The sequence below is a fragment of the Lucilia sericata genome, unplaced genomic scaffold (assembly GCF_015586225.1).
Source record: "Lucilia sericata isolate MDLA Ls3-8-SP2 unplaced genomic scaffold, ASM1558622v1 Contig000232F_arrow, whole genome shotgun sequence".
In the NCBI taxonomy this organism is placed as follows: domain Eukaryota; kingdom Metazoa; phylum Arthropoda; class Insecta; order Diptera; family Calliphoridae; genus Lucilia; species Lucilia sericata.
In genome coordinates, this window is record NW_023994259.1 from 115001 (window position 1) to 131887 (window position 16887).

Sequence of the window (16887 nt, forward strand, 5' to 3'; positions counted from 1 at the left end):
GTGTTGAAGATGATGATGAACTTTTAGTTGTATTTGTTAAACTGTAGTATTGAAGTTCTAGTTGATGTTTTCCGTTTATAAAATCAAACATATTGCTGCTAGTGGTATCATTAGTAACGGATATATGGCTTGTTGCATCTGCAACTTTATTGGCAATGCCACGTACCACATCTAGAACAATAAAATCGTATTTTGGCACATGTTTTAAAGATTTACTAGCAGTTGAGGATATTGTCGAAGCTTCAGCTGGCGTGGAATTTAAAATATTAGCAATTAAAAAATCATAAAAATTAAAAAAATCTATAAAATTTCTTAAATTTTCTATTAATTGCTGTTCTCTAAAGGTGTTATGATTTTGGCAAAATCTTTCAAAGACCAGCTGTTGTTTCTCATTCAAACAGTTTTCTTTTATATGCTGGGAATTAATACATAATAAATTTATATTTGTGGCAGAAACATTCAGTACAGAACACTCCTTTAGCAATTGCTGTAAAAATAAAAATTCTTTTTTTGCCATTTCTGCAGATATAGTTCTATTTAACTTGTTATTGCTATCCTCACGTAATTGCAACACCTCCGTTACAGATTCATCCAAATGTATAGGCCAGTTATTGGGTTGAGCCTGTTTACTTTTTTCCTTTTCACGCTCCAATTTTTGTTGGCGAAAATTTTGCACCATTTCAATGCCATTATTATCAAAGGCCACATTAAGGAAATATCGATAGTTGTCACTCAGTATTGTCAATAGCAGCAGATTGGACATTAGTTGAGATTCTGGTTTAATACGTGTCAAATACTTGTAGAAACGATTTTCAGCATTAAAAGATGTTGCCACAATGTCAATGAGCAGCACTTTGGTATGTATTAAGGTTTCCAATAAGCTGAGCAGGCGTAATGTTGTAACATCATTCATGGCAGCCGTAATGATAATTGCTTTGGAAATTGGAAGATAAAAGAACAAAAAAAAAAAAAAAAAAGGACATCAGAAAAAATCTTTCAGAGAAAACATATTTTTGGTTAAATACTTTTGTATCGAAATGACATGTAGACAGATTTCAGATTTTTGGAAATTGAGGGAGGTTGGGTGAAAGAGTGAAAGCATCTTCATTGCTTTTTTTGTAATAAGGATTATTTTTACAAGCTTGTGTAATAAAGCGTTTGAAAAAACTTTTTGTTATAATGATTTTAAAAAATCACTTTGTAATAACGTTTTTGGAAAAAGCTTTGGTAATAAAACTTTGAAAAAAGCTTTTTGTTATAAAATTTTGGCAAAAAGCCTCTCTAAAAGCTTTTTGTAATAAAGTTTTGAAAAAAGTTGTTTGTGGTAGAAAATTGCTTTTTGTAAGAAAGATTTTAGAAAAGCTTTTCGTCATGAAGCCATTGTAAAAAGCTATTTGTTATATTGTCTTTGTAATAAAGGCTTTAAAAAAGATTTGTGTAATAAATCTTTGCAGATAAGCTTTTTGTAATAAAGCTTTTGAAGAAAAGCTTTTTATTATAAAGCTTTTGAAGAATAGATTTTGGTTATAAAACTTTTGAAGAAAAGTTTTTTGTTATAAAACTTTTCAAGAAAATTTTTTGTTTTAAAACATTTAAAGAAAAGTAGTTTGTACTGTAAAAATGCTTTTTTATAAGAAAATTTGTAAAAAGCTTTTCTTTAGTACTGTATAAAAATGCTTTTTGTAACAAAGTTTTTGTAATAAAGTTTTTGGGAAAAACTTTTGGTAATTGAGTTTTTGGAAAAAGCTTTTTGTAATTGAGTTCTTGGAAAAAGCTTTTTGTAATAAATGTATGTGTAATAAAGTTTTTGTAAAAAAAATTTACAAAGTTTTTGGACTTTTTTGAAAAAAGTTTTTTTTTTTGGTGTAAAAATGCTTTTCGTAGAAAAGATTTTAAAAAAGCTTTTTGTAATAAAGCCATTGTAAAAAGCTGTTTGTTATAATGTCTTTTTAATAAAGGCTTTAAAAAGATTTTTGTGATAAAGCTTTTGAAGAAAAACTTTTTGTAATAAAGCTTTGGAAGAAAAGCTTTTTATTATAAAGCTTTTGCAGAAAAGTTTTTTGTTTTAAAACTTTTGAAGAAAAGTTGTTTGTATTGTAAAAATGCTTTTTTATAAGAAAACTTTGAAAAAGCTTTTCTTTATTACTCTATAAAAAAGCTTTTTGTAACAAAGTTTTTGGAAAAAGCTTTTTGTAATAATGTTTTTGGGAAAAACTTTTTGTAATTGAGTTTTTGGAAAAAGCTTTTTGTTATAAAGTATGTATTTGGAAAAAGTTTTTTGTAATAAATCTAAATTTTTAGACACCTTTTTAATAAAAAATTGAAAAAAATATTTTTGTATAAAGGTTTTTCCAAAAAAGGTTTTGTTGTTGATGTGTATAAAGGTTTTTGTAATAAAGCTTTGAAGAAAAGCTCTTTGCAGGGAAAATGCTTTTTGTAACAAAAATTTTTGTAAAAAAGCTTTCTTTGTGTAGCTTTTTTAAAAAAAGTTTTTTAATAAAGATATTTTGTTAAAAATCTTTTTGTAGGTTTTCATTTAAAGATTTTTTTGTAAACATTTTGTATTATAAATTTTTAATAAAGCTTTTTCGAAAATATCTTATTATAATAAAGCTTTAATGTAGAAGAGCTTTTAGTAATAAAGGTTTATTGTTCGCATGCCTTTTTGTAATAAAACTTTATGTAATAAAACTTTTCCAGTAAAACCTTGCAGTAAAAAAGCCTTTTAGAGAAAAATATATTAATAAAATATTTTAATAACAAAAGTTTTTAAAAAATATTCTAACATTTTGCTTACACCTTTTCTTTGCCTATAAGCCTATACGAAAATCATGACTTCAAATTCAATTACATATTCTATTAAACCTTAAACTTTGACTCCTCTAAGTACTAGCAGTGATAATAAATTATTACTTTCCTAAAGCTTGCAAAATTTAAAGCACTGTCCAAAAAATCTTTAGCACTTGTTCAAGTTCATTTAACCAATGCGTTTTATCTTCCAAAACCAAGATACTCAACTGAAAAGACAAACGTAGATTTCCATACTTACCTTTACCAATTTTATCTTCAGCATTCAGATCACGTATGTCATCTTCTCCAATTTCAATTTTATATGGTACATGCATGTTTGCTGCTATGGCCATTGGTAATGCCCAATTTTCATCTATAAAAAACAAGAATTGATAAAAAATATTGCATGAGTAAAAAAATAATAGAAAATAAGTTTTTCTTTATTTCTGGGCCTGTTTCCCTTTGTGGAAGGTATAGGCATAGTAAATACGAACCAAAGAATTTTTAAAAACAAAAGCATTTGGGAAATAGTTATAGTTATGTAAATATTTTTGTCGGTATGTGTTAGGGAATATTTTTACAAGTGTATGTGTGTATTAGACAGAGGGAATATTATTAATATAATATTAGGGAATATTTTTACAAGTGTATGTGTGTATTAGACAGAGAGAGAGATAGAATGTTTCTGCGGCATTGTTAGCATTTGATGACAATGATTATTGTCATATGTGTGGCATGTTGTAAAATCAGTTGAAGAAAGATGAATTAGTAACTATATCGGGCACTAACGACTGCATACTAAGCCATACGTCCTAAGATATTGGAGTTAACTTTCACTTTTCATTATACCCTCCACCACCATCAGTGGTGATAGAGGGTATATATAACTTTGTCATTCCGTGTGTAACACCAAGAAATATTCATCTGAGACCCAACAAAGTATATATATTCTGGGTCCTTATCAAATTCTGAGTCGATTTAGCTATGTCCGTCTGTCCGTCTGTCTGTGTAAAACACGCTCACGATAAAACGAAGCAATAGAGCTTAACCAAATTCACCCAAAATGTTCTTCATTTTCCTAAGTTGTTTAGTATTGCAAATGGGCAAAATCGGTTCGCACCGGGAAAAGTTATGAATCAAAATTTAAAACAACCTCGGAAAAAAATAAGCATTTTTTACACATTATGATATAATTTTCTCGAAAACTATGCAAGATAATTTCATGGAGATCACCATATATTTGTTTCTGCACAAGATCTTGATCCCTACTGAAAATTACCAGAGTCGGTCCACAATTTCATATACCTCCCATACAAAAGTACAAATTCCCGGAAAATGGGTTTTTTGTTAATAACTTCCGCCACAATGTCGATATCTTCACAAAATTTTACAAAATAAAATCTTGTGTCAATAGAATTCTTTCAGCGGAAAAATTTTATGGGTCGGTTCATAATTGGACATAGCTCCCATACAAGGTCCCCTCCCGAAAATCACTTAAACGCGCATAACTCATTACTAAATTAAGACATCCATATAAAATTTGGAATAAGTATTGCCCACATGCATAGAAATATTACCGTGAAATTTTTTTCCGATCGGTCCATAATTGGTCATAGCTCCCATACAAGGTCCCCTCCCAAAAATCACTTAAACGCGCATAACTCATAACTTAATTAAGATATCCATATAAAATTTGGTACAAGTATTGCCCACATGCATAGAAATATTACCGTGAAATTTTTTTCCGATCGGTCCATAATTGGTCATAGCTCCCATACAAGGTCCCCTCCCGAAAATCACTTAAACGCGCATAACTCATAACTAAATTAAGATATTCATATAAAATTTGGTACAAGTATTGCCCACATGCATAGAAATATTACCGTGAAATTTTTTTCCGATCGGTCCATAATTGGTCATAGCTCCCATACAAGGTCCCCTCCCGAAAATCACTTAAACGCGCATAACTCATAACTAAATTAAGATATCCATATAAAATTTGGTACAAGTATTGCCCACATGCATAGAAATATTATCGTGAAATTTTTTTCCGATCGGTCCATAATTGGTCATAGCTCCCATACAAGGTCCCCTCCCGAAAATCACTTAAACGCGCATAACTCATAACTAAATTAAGATATTCATATAAAATTTGGTACAAGTATTGCCCACATGCATAGAAATATTACCGTGAAATTTTTTTCCGATCGGTCCATAATTGGTCATAGCTCCCATACAAGGTCCCCTCCCGAAAATCACTTAAACGCGCATAACTCATAACTAAATTAAGATATCCATATAAAATTTGGTACAAGTATTGCCCACATGCATAGAAATATTACCGTGAAATTTTTTTCCGATCGGTCCATAATTGGTCATAGCTCCCATACAAGGTCCCCTCCCGAAAATCACTTAAACGCGCATAACTCATAACTAAATTAAGATATCCATATAAAATTTAGTATAAGTATTATCCATATGCATAGAAATATTGCTGTGAAATTTTTTTCCGATCGGTCCATAATTGGTCATAGCTCCCATACAAGGTGCCCTCCCGAAAATCACTTAAACACTCATAACTCATTACTAAATTAAGATATCCATATAAAATTTGGTATAAGTTTTGTCCATATGCACAGAAATATTACTGTGAAATTTTTTTCCGATCGGTCCATAATTGGTCATAGCTCCCATACAAGGTCCCCTCCCGAAAATCACTTCAACGCGCATAACTCATAACTAAATTAAGATATCCATATAAAATTTGGTACAAGTATTGCCCACATGAATAGAAATATTACTGAAATTTTTTTTCCGATCGGTCTATAAATGGTCATAGCTCCCATACAAGGTCCCCTCCCGAAAATCACTTAAACGCGCATAAGTCATTACTAAATTAAGATATTAATATAAAATTTGGCACAAGTAGTACTCATATGCACAGAAATATTACTGTGAACATTTTTTTCGATCGGTCCATAATTGGTCATAGCTCCCATACAAGGTCCCCTCCCGAAAATCACTTAAACGCGCATAACTCATTACTAAATTAAGATATCCATATAAAGTTTGGCAGAAATATTGCTCATATACAGAGAAATATTACTGTGAAATTGTTTTCCTATCGATCCATAATTGATCATAGCTCCCATACAAGGTCCCTTTCAGAAAAACACTTAAAGGCACATAACTCATTACCAAATAATGATATAAATAAATACTATTTTTGTTCATAAATACTATTTTGTAATGCAAAAAGCACTTAATGTTATTTAAAAAATTTTTCACGATCGGTCTATATTTGGTCATATTTCTCATACTAGGTCCTGCCCCTAAAAGCGCTTTAACCGTATTTAACTATTTGCATTTTAAATTTGTGTAGAACAAAATTATATACAGTAGTTTTCCGATTTAACGAACATATATGTTGTCAGGCCTGTTCGTAAAATTGAAAAGTTCGTTATATGCTGTACTAACTAAAACGTGGGTTTTTGGTAGGAAAATAATTAAAAATAGGTACATAAAATATTTTTTAAATGTATTTTATAAAAATTAATTCTTTTTTTATAAAAATAGCACATAACACAAAATTCAGAATCTTATATACCCACCTTCAAACCATATTTGTGTGGAATTTCATCGCTGTATTTTGAATTCATTCATGAGCGTTAAAGTTATTTCTCCAAGTTCATCGCTATACTCGTATTTTTAAGCGAGTAATGAGCGTTGAAGTAATTTTCTGAAGGGGGCCTGATATGGGGTAGGGTCAATTATAGACTCCCATAAAATTTGTTAGAGATTTCGGTTAGTATAGAACATGTTTGTATCGAATTTCATTGTCGTACTCGTATTGTTAAGCGAGTAATGAGCGTTAAAGTCATTATGTGAAGGACGGACGGACATGGCTACATCGTCTTAGAATTTAATAAGGACCCAGAATGTGTTACCATTTTGGATATAAAAGCACCACTTAAAACAACGGTATAGTTTTTTGCTACAACTTAGGTTATTTGTTATTTTTGATAAATGTCATTTTATCTTCATTTAAATAATAATATTTTTATTAGTTCGTTAAACAGAGTACAAAAACAATTTTTGTTCGTTATTTAAGGTACTCAATAGCAAAAATTTGCTTGTTCGTTAAATGCGATGTTCGTAGAATTGAATGGTCGTTAAATCGGAAAACTACTGTATATGTATGTATTTTGAAAATCCTTAAATCTTTCACACACATGCAAATACTAGATATCGTTAAAGCATATCTTAGGGCGCTATAAAAATTTAAAAGGAAGTGGCGTTTCTAATGTTCAATAAATCTTGGAATTGTAGTAGATTTAAGATGTTTAAATCTTGGGTTTTTTCTATTTATGACATGAGAAAACTTATTTCTACAAATATTTTATTAATTAGAAATGTATTAATACAAAAGTTGCTGGTGGAGGGTATTTAAGATTCGGCTCAGCCGAATATAGCACTCTAACTTGTTTTTAAATAAATTTTGCTAATGAGGCTTTAATGTGAAAAAACTGTAGACTAGACTATAGACTAGACTATAGACTAGACTGTAGACTAGACTGTAGACTAGACTATAGACTAGACTATAGACTAGACTATAGACTAGACTATAGACTAGACTATAGACTAGACTATAGACTAGACTATAGACTAGAGTATAGACTAGACTATAGACTAGACTATAGACTAGACTATAGACTAGACTATAGACTAGACTATAGACTAGACTATAGACTAGACTATAGACTAGACTATAGACTAGACTATAGACTAGACTATAGACTAGACTATAGACTAGACTATAGACTATAGACTAGACTATAGACTAGACTATAGACTAGACTATAGACTAGACTATAGTCTAGTCTATAGTGGACTATGGGCTGGACTATAGACTGGATTATAGACTAGACTATAGATTAGACTATAGACTAGACTATAGACTAGACTATAGACTAGACTATAGACTAGACTATAGACTAGACTATAGACTAGACTATAGACTAGACTATAGACTAGACTATAGACTAGACTATAGACTAGACTATACACTAGACTATACACTAGACTATAAATAAATGTTTATTTTAATAATTTGTGGATATATTTTGCTAAAATCTTTTTATCTTATATTCCTTTTGTATTTATACCAAATATTTTCTCAAATTTCAAACGAAATGACAAATCTAATATACTTTATTATTGATGGAAAAAGCATGAAAAATAAACGATGTTTATTCTAGTTTTTGGCTCACAAAGATGAGAAAAAAATCAACAATGAAATTGTCCTTAAAAAGTTGTTGAAATGAAAATCCCTTTGGGTAGTCGATTGAATCTTAAGTTTGTCAATGTTTTAACAAAAATTTGGCCTTGATAAACCAGAAAAAAATAACCAGGGAAAAAGATAAAAATTGTTTTTGGTTAACAAATGGGAAAGTTTTTTTTTCTACTTATTTAGTTATTTAAGCTACAGGATTTGAAGTTTTCCATAACTTAAGTAAAAAATATTTATTTAAGATAAAACTTATGCTCCGTTAAGAATTAATTTAGAAATATTTCGTATTAATTTATAGTAAAAGTTTAACGATTAATATGAATTACCTTAAATGATATTTTATTACTTAAGTTTTATTAAATATTAATGGAATTTAATAAAAAAACTTTACTTAAATTATGTTCAAGAGAATATTACTATCTCTTTCAGTTGAATTTTCCTTATGGTAAAAAAAACTTTTATAGGATTATATGGAAATTTATGTTATTTTAAAAGTACTTGCTCATTTGTTTATATGCATGTATACGCTTATAAAAATAACTTATTTTTTCTTTATAAATTCCATTTATCATAAAAATAGTAATTTTTTACGTTATTTATGAGGAAAATTCACTTGATCCTTTTTATATTCATGCTTGGTTTTTTATACATTTATTATTTGTTTACAAATTTTTGTTTTTCATAAAACTAATTAATGTTGAATTGACACAGTTTCAGTAGTAATTAAGTTCAGTTATATTTTTTGCTTTAAAAGAGAAAATGGAAAAAAAAAATATTTCAACCGAATCCAAGATGACAATAAAAATATCTGAAGTTTAAAATGAAAATAAAGGATGAAAAGTATAAAAATATGCAGATATTTTTGATTCAAACAAAAAATGTTTTCTTTGCAGACTCTAGTGCGTATACTTAATTTCTAACTTATATATGAAATAAATATCGATCATACGCCTATGCTTAGCAATATCAAAACTAATTTTGAAACATAAACATTTTTTCTTGTGACAATTTTCTAACTTATTTCATTCTCTTTACCAGCTGAACTTCTCCATAGTTTATTATAACCAATTCTATACCAGTTATCAATATAACTATAATAAGTAAGAAAATTTCATAAAAACTACCTTCATCTAAACTTTATTTACATTCAAACATCCATTCATTCATCTATCGAACCATAAGAAAAAAGAAAATATCATAAAAATTTACTTTTTTATATTTTTTTGCAGATTTTGCTATTTAGTATTCTACGAACTATGAAATTATACTTTAAAATACAAGAAGTAAAAAAAAAGTATAAAAATAAAATACAATATTTATGTTATACTTTTTTTCTCTCCTAATGACATTTTCTATTCTAACTTTTTTAATTTAATTTAGAGAAATAAATAAATTAAGATTTAAAATATAAATAAATTAAGATTTAAATTATAATTTTAAAGTGAAAGACATAACTTTAAATTTATTAATTTGAACAAATGTCTATGTAGAGCTTATGAAATCAACAACATAATGTTCACTATTCAAATAAATTTCTTTAAAAATCTAAAATTTTTGGATAGAAAGTTAGTAAATTTGATTAAAAGAATGATATATGTATGTGTATGTACTTATTACTTATACTACATCTGCCTACGGACTAGACTTTAGCCTAGAACATAGACTAGACTATAGACTAGACTATAGACTAGACTATAGACTAGACTATAGACTAGACTATAGACTAGACTATAGACTAGACTATAGACTAGACTATAGACTAGACTATAGACTAGACTATAGACTAGACTATAGACTAGACTATAGACTAGACTATAGACTAGACTATAGACTAGACTATAGACTAGACTATAGACTAGACTATAGACTAGACTATAGACTAGACTATAGACTAGACTATAGACTAGACTATAGACTAGACTATAGACTAGACTATAGACTAGACTATAGACTAGACTATAGACTAGACTAGACTATACTATAGACTATACTATAGACTAGACTATAGACTAGACTATAGACTATACTATAGACTAGACTATAGACTAGACTATAGACTAGACTATAGGCTAGACTATAGACTAGACTATAGACTAGACTATAGGCTAGACTATAGACTAGACTATAGACTAGACTATAGACTAGACTATAGACTAGACTATAGACTAGACTATAGACTAGACTATAGACTAGACTATAGACTAGACTATAGACTAGACTATAGACTAGACTATAGACTAGACTATAGACTAGACTATAGACTAGACTATAGACTAGACTATAGACTAGACTATAGACTAGATTATAGACTAGACTATAGACTAAACTATAGACTAGACTATAGACTAGACTATAGACTAGACTATAGACTAGACTATAGACTAGACTATAGACTAGACTATAGACTAGACTATAGACTAGACTATAGACTAGACTATAGACTAGACTATAGACTAGACTATAGACTAACTATAGACTAGACTATAGACTAGACTATAGGCTAGACTATAGACTAGACTATAGACTAGACTATAGACTAGACTAGACTAGACTAGACTATAGACTAGACTATAGACTAGACTAGACTATAGACTAGACTATAGACTAGACTATAGACTAGACTATAGACTAGACTATAGAATAGACTATAGACTAGACTATAGACTAGACTATAGACTAGACTATAGACTAGACTATAGACTAGACTATAGACTAGACTATAGACTAGACTATAGACTAGACTATAGACTAGACTATAGACTAGACTATAGACTATACTCTCTGGTCTAGTCACTAGACTATAGACTATATATAGAGATTATACTATAGAATACACTAGACTAGAGACTAGACTAGAGAATCGAATATAGACTAGACTAGAGACAAGACGATAGACAAGACTATGTATTTGACTATAGACTACAGATTAAACTATTCGAGGAGGATATTTATTCCTAATAGATGTAAAACTCTAACATATTACATTGCTGATTACAAAATTTTTATCGTATTTTCTTATTGTATTTTCTATTAATTATAAAATTTATATGTAATTATTTTCAAAATAAATATTATCGTTTAATATTTTAATAACATGCTCATATGTGCATCATAGATATTTACATAAATTTATGCAATTGTAATTATTGAAATGGTTATTTGTTTTATGAAAATTACTTAATAAAATATTTATATTTCATACATATGCCAGTGTTAAATAATATTTGTTTTAATTTCAGAATTAAATACATAGTTTTATAATAGTACCAGAAACATTTAAAAATTTTTTTTTTAGGTTGAAGAGATCTTTTAAATTTTAAAGTTGGTTTTTTGTTCTGTGATTTAAATGCTTTATGGTGGGGTTCTTTTTGCAATTTGATGTTATTTATTTACTAACACTGGGCAGCATATTTCTAAAATGAAATTAACTGTTTTCTGTTTTAAGCAATTTTTTATGAAATGTGACCTTTTTCGAAGAAAATATTTTTCTTTAGCGGATTTTAAAATTATTCAAAATTATACAATTTAAATATTTAGTATAAGTATTACCCTTAAAATTAGTTACATATTTTCAAAAAACAATCCACTTTAGTGTTAAGAATGTGGTGGAAAATTAAGTACTAGTACTTAAAGTATTAACTTATAAAAGTATTTTAAATCATACTTGTTTTTTTAATACACTGCTTAAAAAAACCTTATACTTTTTTATAAATAATATGAATTAGAAATTATAACGTGGTAAAAAGTATATTCAAAGTAAATGTTAATTTAAAAACACTTTTCATTTAAAATGTGCAACGAAAGGGAAATAGCTAAAACAGTTTTTCTTTCTTTTTTTACAATTTTCCTTTTTTTTTGTGGAATTTTTATTTTTTTTATTTTAGACATTGTGTATGATATTTTTTGTTTATTGACCGGTCAAATACTTTGTAGGTTAAAGTGGGTACTTATGAGTTGTTTTGCTTCTGTTTTTTCTTTTTGTAATTTATTTAAGCTGTAATTTTTTTCTAATTTATATAAAGTGAAAATATTTTGTAGATTAAAGCATATTTAGAAAAAATATTTTAAGGTGATTTTGGTGATATATTTATTGTAGTATTTATAAAAGCATTTTTATAATATTTTCTAAAGAGAAAAGAACAATTATTTTTAAATATTAAAAACTTCAATCAATGTACCTTTTTTAATGAACACGAAGGAATGTTGTTATCTTTTGTAAGGAATTTTAAAACATCTAGCTTGGGAGTTATCATTGTTAAGACTTCATGTGATTTAAAGGGATGGGCGTAAAGTGTTCTATCTTCTGAAAGATTTAACTAATTTTTTTTCCAATTTCCCAATTCTGTTTGCTTTTGATAATGGACGTGGTAAATACTTGCCTGTAATGTCATCACCTTCTTAAAGCAGTAAAATTTTAGTGTATTAAAACCTTACTTTTCAATGTAAGTTTTTGCTGGGATATTTTAAATCCATGTCCGTCCCTCACTCTTTGATAATTCTATGTAAACTTTGTAATCAAACTACAAAACTTAATATGTATATTTTCAAATTAAGGACATTATATCTTGAAAACATAAGGTGATAATGAAAATTTGAGTGAAACATTATATCGCTAAAACCTAAGATAATAGAGAAATTCTAATCAAATTTCCGATTCGGTTTAAGCAAAGTTCTATTCGGATACTTTGGTTAGTGTACTTTTATGTTTTTAAATTTTTTTTGACTTTTTCGAGCATATGTATGTACATATTTTAAACATTTCACAAAATGGTAGATTATAATTTTTTTTCATTTCCAAACAAAAATTTAAAATTTTTAAAGAATTTTAGCTGGCAAATGAGGCATTGTTTCTAAGCTTAACATGTTATTTATGGTAACATAACTTTTACACACAATCATGATATAATCCCTTATAATGTCGTCAGGCATAGCATTTACCCTCATATAAATAATTTTAAAATTTATTTTTGATTTAAATACATGTTTGTGTGTTTTCTTCCGGCATCTAAAAATAAGCTAGTATTATACATATACTACGTACAAATATGTATATCTATGTATGCCTTTAATGTATTAAACATAAATAAATCATCTGCGTTTATAACATAATACAACATATTTTGCATGTATCTAAGTGCCCTGCAGTTGATGGCAACTTTAGCGAAGAATTCATGTATTATTTCTATCTTAGTTTAAACCATGATTTAAAGTAGACTATAGTCTAGTCTACAGTCTAGTCTATTGTCTAGTCTATTGTCTAGTCTATTGTCTAGTCTATTGTCTAGTCTATTGTCTAGTCTATTGTCTAGTCTATTGTCTAGTCTACTGTCTAGTCTACTGTCTAGTCTATAGTCTAGTCTATAGTCTAGTCTATAGTCTAGTCTATAGTCTAGTCTATAGTCTAGTCTATAGTCTAGTCTATAGTCTAGTCTATAGTCTAGTCTATAGTCTAGTCTATAGTCTAGTCTACTGTCTAGTCTACTGTCTAGTCTACTGTCTAGTCTATAGTCTAGTCTATAGTCTAGTCTATAGTCTAGTCTATAGTCTAGTCTATAGTCTAGTCTATAGTCTAGTCTATAGTCTAGTCTATAGTCTAGTCTATAGTCTAGTCCAACGGTTCCCAAAAGGGGGTCCGCGGACCCCTAGTGGTCCGTAGCAAAATCCTAGGGGGTCCGCGAAGACGAACGAAAAAAATCATGAATAAAAAATATTCTCTATATGTTACAAAATATTAAAAATATCTCCAAATTTTTCATAAATACTAAAATACACAATTTTTATTCAATAATCCCAGATTTGTTGGTGACTCTTTGAATTTTATTGTTTCGGTCGTTTATCAGGATGAAGCTAGGCGCTACAAATTTATTGTTTCACTTTTATAAAGTAAAGTATTACGTGATTTGTAATTTTTATAAATATATATGTATCGAAATAAATGTTTTTATAGCAGACGGATAATGATTTGCCTTAGAATTAAATACTGATACTGGTATCCCGGAATATGAAGTTAGGTCACATTTCATAATATTTTTTTAAATTGCAAGCAAAAGTGTTAATCTAGTTAATTTTAAATATAAATATTCCATTCCAACGTGATACACAGATTTTAACTTCATTTTGTTGTCCAATATTATTAAATCAACATCAGAAAATTCATAGCGTTTTGCGTAAATAGTCAAAACCACGCAGTAAAATAATTCGTAGGTATTTTAAAATTCAAATTTAAGATCCAAATTCACAGTACATTCGCAAAGAGTTCAGGTCATATTTTATGTGGGTAACGCATTCCGCAACAACATCGAAGAAGTCTAACTTTCACATATTTTCCCGAAAACTTAGCTTACATACTCAGCTCACTCCTATGCAATCGCAAAAAAATTAAGAAACATGACTCTTTAAGCACATGTCGACAATACTTGTTAAAGAAACCTTTTCTCTACCTTGACGAGAAATGAACATGAAAGCTCTCACGATCATAAAATTAAACATCATGTTAGAAGTCATTCTATATTTAAAACCATGAAATTGAAAACATCTCCGAAATACTAAATGTTCTCAATGTACGGGAATATTTTATAGGGTTTATGGACCAGGACTAAGACAATTTTCGGACGAACAATTACACAGTGATACAGCAAAAAAATGCAGGGGTTCTCATATACCAATTCCATTTCATTATAGTCCATAGAGTAGGAATTTATTTTTAATTTTTCCCGATCACTTCGTTTAGTTCCTTTTTAAGAGCAAAAGTTGTGAAAAAGAGCTATTTTTGAAGATTTAACTTTAAAAAAAATATATGTTTGGTAGTTTGCAACCGATTTTCAAATTGGATATTTTGTTTTAAAGATACAAGTGTTGTCTTTCAACCCAAAAAAATAAATCCAAAATTTATGATTAATGTCTTGGTTATGGCCATTTAAGTAAAAAAACTAACACTTTTTTCACAATTTTTAATTTTCATACTGCTCTACGTTGGCCATGAAGCAGTAACTTTAGCTTTTATTACATTTGAAAAAAGGCACATTAAGTTGGGTTTCCAATGATGGTCAATTTATGATAATCGATGAAAAAGGTTATGAGTTGTGCTAAGTTTTATAAAAATATAGCATATTTCTTCCATACAAAAACGTTCATGTTTCTGGTTTTCTTTGTAACAAGTTTAAAAAATGTTTATAAACATTTTTATACAAAAATTAATTTGTATGGAGAAAACCAAAAATTCGAGAAACATGCTATTAGAAAAATTGGCATAAATCATCCAGTTTTTCATAGATTTTTATGAAATAACAAGTTTTAGAAACCTTCCTTTATGTGATTCTTCAGGAAAGTAATAAAAGATGAACTCACTGCCTCATGGTCAAAGTAGAGCATGATGAAAATGAAAATTTTTTAAAAAAGTGTGAGTTTTTTTTACTTAAACGACCGTAACTCAGACATTTGACCATAAATTTTGGATTTCTTTTTTTGGATTAAAAGACACTTGTATCATTAAAAAAAAATATCGGATTTGAAAATCGGATGAAAACTACTAAACTTATGATTTTTCAAATTTAAAACTTTAAAAATGGCTCTTTTTCGCATCTTTTGCTCTTAAAAAGTAAGTTAACAAAGTGATAGGTGAAAACTAAAAATATATTCGTACTCTATGGACTATAACGAAATAGAATTGGTATATGAGAACGCCTGCATTTTATTTTTCTTCACTTTTGTATCACAGTGTTATTTATAACAATAAGATATCAAAATATGTATGGGGGTCCGTGAAATTAAATAAATTCCTCAAGGGGTCCGCGAAGTAAAAAATGGTGGGAACCGCTGGTCTAGTCTATAGTTTTTTTTTTTTTTTTTTTTTTTTTTTTTTTTTATAGGACGTAGTGATAGTACACTATCAACTAGTGGCCCCACGAATACCTCCCCGTCTCACCCCGGTACCACTTTCGCATTTCATCGGGGCAGACGATTTTATATATCGCTATCCTACTCCCCCATCCTCATATGAGATTAGGGGTTCGGCGTTGCGATCAGATCTGCATTTCATTATATGTGTGATAAAATCTTGACACTTCATCCACGTTTCTTCTAGTCTATAGTCTAGTCTATAGTCTAGTCTATAGTCTAGTCTATAGTCTAGTCTATAGTCTAGTCTATAGTCTAGTCTATAGTCTAGTCTATAGTCTAGTCTATAGTCTAGTCTATAGTCTAGTCTATAGTCTAGTCTATAGTCTGGTCTATAGTCTAGTCTATAGTCTAGTCTATAGTCTAGTCTATAGTCTAGTCTATAGTCTAGTCTATAGTCTAGTCTATAGTCTAGTCTATAGTCTAGTCTATAGTCTAGTCTATAGTCTAGTCTATAGTCTAGTCTATAGTCTAGTCTATAGTCTAGTCTATAGTCTAGTCTATAGTCTAGTCTATAGTCTAGTCTATAGTCTAGTCTATAGTCTAGTCTATAGTCTAGTCTATAGTCTAGTCTATAGTCTAGTCTATAGTCTAGTCTATAGTCTAGTCTATAGTCTAGTCTATAGTCTAGTCTATAGTCTAGTCTATAGTCTAGTCTATAGTCTAGTCTATAGTCTAGTCTATAGTCTAGTCTATAGTCTAGTCTATAGTCTAGTCTATAGTCTAGTCTATAGTCTAGTCTATAGTCTAGTCTATAGTCTAGTCTCTATAGTCTAGTCTATAGTCTAGTCTATAGTCTAGTCTATAGTCTAGTCTATAGTCTAGTCTATAGTCTAGTCTATAGTCTAGTCTATAGTCTAGTCTATAGTCTAGTCTATAGTCTAGTCTGTAGTCTAGTCTATAGTCTAGTC

At 28.9% G+C, this 16887-nt stretch overlaps 1 protein-coding gene across 4 annotated transcripts in view; it reads right to left on the reverse strand.

Moving 5' to 3' along the window:
- Positions 1-16887, reverse strand: part of LOC119602434 — a 174208-nt gene that overhangs the window by 16929 nt on the left and 140392 nt on the right. For all 4 annotated transcript variants that reach the window (XM_037953952.1, XM_037953949.1, XM_037953951.1 and 1 more), the window contains exons 6-7: positions 3050-3163; positions 1-933 (exon numbers count right to left, since the gene is read on the reverse strand). The exon at positions 1-933 is cut by the window's left edge and continues 235 nt beyond it. In XM_037953952.1, the coding sequence (XP_037809880.1) occupies positions 1-933; positions 3050-3163 (1047 nt within the window). The remainder of the gene's footprint in view (positions 934-3049; positions 3164-16887) is intronic.